The following is a 6956-nucleotide window of genomic DNA, read 5'->3' on the forward strand; positions in this document are numbered from 1 at the left end:
TATTTAAGTAACTAATGTTATACAATTACATCAGTTTCCAGAGCAATAAAAAATATATAATATTTATCTTGGCCTATATGCTTTTCTATTAATTATTTTCTATATAGGTAATAAACATAATGAAGAATATTACATGTTTCTTTTTGGTAGAGGGGTTACTTTACATGTCTCTTCACTTTTTAGTTTTTAGAATCTTTTTTCAAGTATATAAACCATTGAAGATCGATCATTTATTTATTGACATATAAACACATACATCACTTCCCCATTCAAGGTTAGTAATTGTTACACTTTCAATAAATAATCAGAAATATGAAATTAGTACTTTATACTTATATTATGGATAAAGATCTACATTATATGATGCACAATTTTTTTTTTCAAATATATTTACATATATTTTTTTTATGTTTCAGCCCAAAAATCAAAAAGAAGAGAAAATGAGTAGCGGAGATTGGATGTGTGGTGCATGCCAACACTCAAACTTCAAGAAACGCGACGTCTGTCAAAGATGTCAATGTCCTAAATTCGCTACACCAGCCGAAATTCAAACTCATGCAAACAAGACGAGGGTGCTAGCAGGCGACTGGTATTGCTGTTGTGAGGCACACAACTTTGCAAACCGAACCGAGTGTTACAGATGTGGTGTACACGTGATGATGGCATTCAACTCGTCAAGTAGCTATCCTTCTTATGATGCTAGCCTTCTTCCTGGAGGGAAAGTAGGTGACTGGATGTGTACTAGGTAATCAACTATTTAAGATAATTTAAGATGCAATATTTTGTCTGTTAAACTTATAATATTGTAGTGCCTAATTTGATCATGGGTTAATTTGCACAGGTGTGGGGGACATAACTTTGCAAGTAAGGTACAATGCTTTAGATGCAAATCACCAAGGGAATAGGAGTATTAGAAGTTGTGTTTTTTTTCCTTTGTGCTCCAACAATGCTATATGTTTTCTTGTATTTTCCTTAATATATGAAGAAATGAGCACAATGTTACATTATCTTCATCTTTTTAACATGTGATGTATGCGTTATATGGATGACTTTATAGGCTTAAAATGCTTGTTGATAAAGGTGCAATTTGACTCATTTGAAAAAAAAGGTTTTTTTATACATCGATCCAAAATATATTGTAATATTTAGAATAATAGTCTGTCTTTAAACTTGCTTCCTATTATTTTCTAAATGGGTAAAAATAGTTTGATAGTTCTTCAATATATAATAAAACATTTACGACACAATCAGATCGACTCAACTCTCAACTCGTGTTTAGAGTTGGTTGTTTTAACTCGTTATCCATCCATCCAAGCTAGCCCCCAACCCCACCAAGGGAGGGTGTTGCCCTTGGAACCGTTTGGGGTATATTGTACCTAATATCAAAAATGTCTTGAACAATTGTGTATTCCGGACATCCTAACTCGTATTAATATTTATTCAAATTTCTTATCCAGTTATACTAAAATGTCAATGATAATACTAAAATCACCAACATTTCCTTCGTCTATAACTATTGATGAATCATGGACACTTACAATAGAAATTCCAATATAAAACTATAGATATCTATGATAATCATTGACGGATCCCAAAGGAATTTAAAAAAGTAACTATTGATATACATGATAATCACTCACAGACTATCGACGAAGGTTTCAACCGGGAGAAAAGACTTGTAATAACAAAAATATAAATATTGTCGGTAAATTCTTTACCTACACCATTTTCCACGTTTTACCATTACGGGTGGTTTCTACTTTCACCGATAAACTTCCAACGGATGTGCTCGACATTAAATGTTGGGTTTGTGTGGAGGCTTGGGTCAGTCAAAGTCAGCTGGCCTTAATTCCTTTGCTAGGTTTCCTAATCTCCAGCAGAAAACTATTTTTGAAGATTTTTTGGCCTTAAATTTATAACCCTAATCTCTAGTTTATAAGTATATCGGTCTACCATCATTGTGATCTTCAACACTTGATAATGATATTGATTCACTAGTGCATTTGTGGACGTAAGACAATTCAAATTGAACCACGCAAATTCTTAGGTTCTATTATATATAATGTTTATTTACATTTGTGTCTGTGTATGTAGTGCTGCAAATCAATAGCAATTGTTGTGATTAGAATAATAACCGACCAGAACATGGTCTGATCAAAACAAAAGTCGTTAGGCGCTCCCTAGTCGGTCGATTGGGGAGTTGAGAGTACTCGACCTAGGCGGAGAGTACCCGGACATGTTAAATTATAAAGAAATTAGTTTTCGGAAAATTAATGTATAAACCAAATATCATAAATTTACTAATATTTATAACAAAATACATGAATATCAAAATAAATAAAAAATACATGTTCAAATAGTAAAGTCTTCAAAAATTCATATTCATTCCTTTAAAAATGATATTTATTCTTTAATATAATAGGTATAGGAATTATGTTTTATTTTTTAAAAGTCAAACTCGGCCTGAGTTGACCTACTAGATCCGATTTTGGCCGAGGTTGATCACATTTGATCGATTCTGAGTAATTAGACGGAGTTGAAGAAAGTCACATTGGTAGCCTATCTTGTAGTGATTACTCGGACAATATTCGGTCTCGGAAACCTTATTTTACAACCATGGATCAAACCATCGTTGGCCACAATGTTTTAAATACCGGTATGAACCAGCCGGTTAAACCACATATCGGACACGAGCCCGGTACGATAAAGGCCCGTAAAACCCGAATACGGTATATCTTATATACTGGCGGCAAATCCGGTTCTACCGGTTTAAACCGTTGAACGAGTTTGCATTATCTTAAAATTTGATTTTTAATTTTAATAAAATTCGATATTAAGGTAATATTGACCTTCCGTATTTCCGATAATTAACATATAGTGCCTTCCGTTCCAATATTCCATTACCGTTGCAACTGTTATCCACCACGTCCAATGTAATATTGGTTATAAGTAATAAAAATACTTAAATTTTATAAGAAAATAGTTGTTTTTTAGATAAAACCATCATTAGTTACATACATTCTAATTGAGATTAGATAATTTTTTTGAGATGAATTTGTAGTTTATGGAATTATAGGATTAACTAGTAACCCGGTTGAACCGCAACGTACAAACAGATTTAACCTGTTGAACCATTTTAGAGCCCAACCCGATATAATTTAAAAAACCGGTTTTTAAACATTAGTTGGCCATACCTGTAGGTCAAACAGAAAGTCAACACCAACAATTTCGTTTCTTCTTCTCTTTTCTTAGACAACCGCAATACTCACCTTAACACTTAAACGCCCTATGGTTTATAATATCGGATTGCAAATACATATATAAAAAAGGACACTTTATTAAATTTCTATTGTTTTTCTCACTACTCAAGCTAGTTTAATCTTATCAGAAATGAAATTTTAATTGACCCAAATGTAAACTTAATAAAATATCATTATATTTTTACATCTTTTGAGAAAATACAAGTTGTGTGCATGAATCACTTTTTAATTTATATATACACTACACACAAGATATAAATAATGAAAAAGAAATATAAGGAATATTCCAAATTAAAAAACAGCGGCTATTTGCCGCATAGCATATAGATTCTTGAATTATTATTGTGGGGCCAATGACTCCATTACTCTCGTTCATGTGTTGGAATATTCATCTTGTCCAAAGGTTGATGACTAGGATTCCTTGTTATCCAATCCTATGTTGACAGCAAAGCATCTCTGTTTCCCGCGTGGAATCAACTTATTTAGGCTTTACATGTCAGCAAAATATTGACCAATAAGTGGGAACCTTTTAGTGACCAGTTTATGGTCCTCCATATCAATATATTCTGATTTTCAGAATTTTACAACAAATAATTTCACAAGGGTGGGTGAAATTTTACTTTTTTTTTTAATTTATTCATGTACTTATGAGTTAGTTATGACAACTATATTGGTAAAATAAAGGGTTATTAGATTTTATCACCCCTAATTATTGACTATTGATTGCGGCCACTCCCAACTATCATTTTGATGTCCGTCACCCCTAATTTAATATTTAGGTTATGTTCTGTGATCACGTATGTATTTATTAACTATCTTGAATTAGTAACTCCGCTAATAAGGTATGTGTGTGCAAGTGTACACTTACAATTGTATACAATTTCATATATAATTTAAAGAGTTAAATGCAATTTTAGTACCTGTAATTTGGGTTATTTTGCCAGTTTAGTCCAAAGGTTTCATTTTTAACCTGTGGGTCCAAAAAGGTTTCACAGTTGCCATTTTAGTCCACTTGGTTAACTTCATCCATTTTTTCTGTTAACGAGAAGGCCAATTTGGCCATTTTGTATGTAATTCTGTTAACTAAAAGGGCAATTCAGCCATATAAAATGACCGAATTGGCCTTCTCGTTAACAGAAAAATGGATGAAGTTAACCCAATGGACTAAAATGGCAACTGTGAAACCTTTTTGGACCCACAGGTTAAAAATGAAACCTTTGGACTAAACTGGCAAAATGACCCAAACCACAGGGACTAAAATGGCATTTAACTCTAATTTAAATAGATAAATATGAATTCGCTTGATGTGAAATACGTTTTTCTAGTAAAGTGATGGGAGACTGAATCTTTAAGTGGGGATTTGAATTATTGCCACAAAAGTAATCGTAGGCAAAGAATAAAATAATTTTGAATTGGCACATTTTGTTCCATACATAAGGAACTTATTCTCAATATGGAAGGGGGGACATAAAGCTTGTTATAATCAAATAACTAACCATAAGTAATTTTAATTTGTATAACTATATGTATCCACACATTAAAGGTTTATATATATGTTAGTACAATGTATGAAGATATATCATATATGCATGTCCATGCCATCTATTGAGTAGAAACCAATGGGGGATGTATCATGTTATACATCTCACTTACTTATAACTTAATTAAATAATTAACATTAATGGTACACATATAATTACTAAAAGTGGAGATAGTAAGGGAGAATATCATAAAAGCCTTTTTGTTCAAATAATGCAAGAGGAATCATGCACACAGGAGCATTCTTGGAATTTTTATCTTGTAAAAAATGTTCTTTTGCTACACTACCACCTCTTGTCACATTCTTATGTAGGAGTTAATATGGCATATATAGACATGGATTGAGGATTTATGACTCCTGTCAGTCAGATAACTCGACTCTTGTCAGTTGTAAAAAGCCAAATTGCATCAAGAACTTTTTAAAATTCACATTCGTCTCCTCAAATCAAACAAAGAACCGTAATCTAAAACCCAAACTAACTTTATACTAAAAAGAAGCAAACTTAAAAATCATTGTTGTAATCAATTTCTTAAAGTGAGTAGGGATGACAAAAAGTATGAACGCGATGGAAAAACCTGAAATGTGAAACGTTCGAGACGAGTATTTAAGTATGGGATTAGTCCTAAAATTTATCATGGCAATTGGAACAGCCGGGTATAGTATTAGCTGATAGATGCCCAATTACTCAAACTTGTTTACCTAAAATTTTAAAACTGAAAAAATGAATCCTTAGGACTATATGCATAGTACTAATAATTCAATTTTAAAAACTTTAAAATTTTTAAAAATGTTGAAATACTAATTAATGCATTCATCTATTTTGGATTTAATAAAATAAATAAATTTCATTTATTTGTACAACCTAAACAAGAGCAAGTTCACTATATAGGTTTATCATCTACGCATTAAAAAATATATATATGAATACATTTGACTTATTTATACAATCTACACAAGCAACTTCTGCATATGTATAACCTAGTCAAGTGTACAAGATGTTTAAACGTTAAAAACATATAAACAAATTAACCTAGTAGGGTTTTAGTGGAGAGTTTAAATGAGAAGAATTTTTTTGTAAGAAGAAAAAAGAAGAAATTTCAACCAATAAGAATACTTTATTTTTTTACTTCATTTAATATAAGTATTAATGTTACTATAAGGGTACATTGGTAAATCTACATAGGTCATTAATTTGTAGTCTTCCTCTTTAATAGCTAACTACATTAAATAATTTGTAACTTATCCTCAATATATATATTTTTTCTAAAAAATAAAATAAAATAATTTAAAGTGTAGGATAAATTAGGTGTTGTGTAGGATAAATTAGGAGTTGTGTAAAATAAATTTAACGTGTAGGATAAACTTCGAAATATGTTGGATAACTTTTGATGTGTGTAGGCAAAAAGAGTTAGTGTGGAGGAAAATAATCTTTATAACTAATTAATTAGTCAAAAATGATAATAAATGATATAGGTGAAAAACTATATAATATTTTACAAAATTACCCATTGTTCTTTTTCTTCTCAATTAAATTTTCTTCTCAAATGAACATTCCCCTAGGGTTTTATGTATATAACATACACATTTGTATGTATATCATGGTTGTGCAACATAAATTTTACGAACTCATTGGAGTCTATTATGGAAAGAGTGTTCGGTGCTATGAAATATAAAGACGAGAGGAGGCAGACTTATGCCATCGCATACACGACTTCTCGTCACGTGCAAGGCTAGAAATAACTTGAAATATAACAAATCCGTGCAATAAACCTCAGTGATTGTGGAAGATATTGTAGCGAATATATTCTCATAGACTCGAAACAGAGCAAATCATGATTCTCTATGTTGGTCAACATGGAATCGCTCCCTTAGTAGATGTTTCATCTAGTATTCTCTTGGTTTTATGGTTGTTTTGGTATGCTTTGTTTGGTGTTGTTGGCCACTCGTATGGCGTATGGCCAATATATTATTAAAAATATAGAATGAGTAGAAATGTATTCAAATATTTTATGTTTGAAGTTGGTTTTTAATAATAGTTCAAGATTGAGTTTAGGTTGACTATCATTCCAACAAGTAACTTTGAAGCAAACGATACCTTAAAAAGGCCTTGCAAACAAGCCGGGTGGGCAAAGCCAAGCCATGCCAATATTGCCGGC

The 6956-nt window shown here is 31.5% G+C and overlaps 1 protein-coding gene across 1 annotated transcript; it reads left to right on the forward strand.

The window, feature by feature from the left end:
• Positions 1–241: 241 nt before the first annotated feature.
• LOC110883664 (zinc finger protein VAR3, chloroplastic) lies at positions 242–1007 on the forward strand. The gene is made up of 3 exons (XM_022131366.2): positions 242–274; positions 417–745; positions 842–1007. Exons 2-3 carry the CDS (start codon positions 441–443, stop codon positions 903–905), a joined length of 369 nt encoding a protein of 122 aa, XP_021987058.1. The 5' UTR covers positions 242–274; positions 417–440; the 3' UTR covers positions 906–1007.
• The last annotated feature ends 5949 nt before the right edge of the window (positions 1008–6956 follow it).

This window comes from Helianthus annuus, chromosome 10 (assembly GCF_002127325.2).
Source record: "Helianthus annuus cultivar XRQ/B chromosome 10, HanXRQr2.0-SUNRISE, whole genome shotgun sequence".
NCBI lineage: Eukaryota > Viridiplantae > Streptophyta > Magnoliopsida > Asterales > Asteraceae > Helianthus > Helianthus annuus.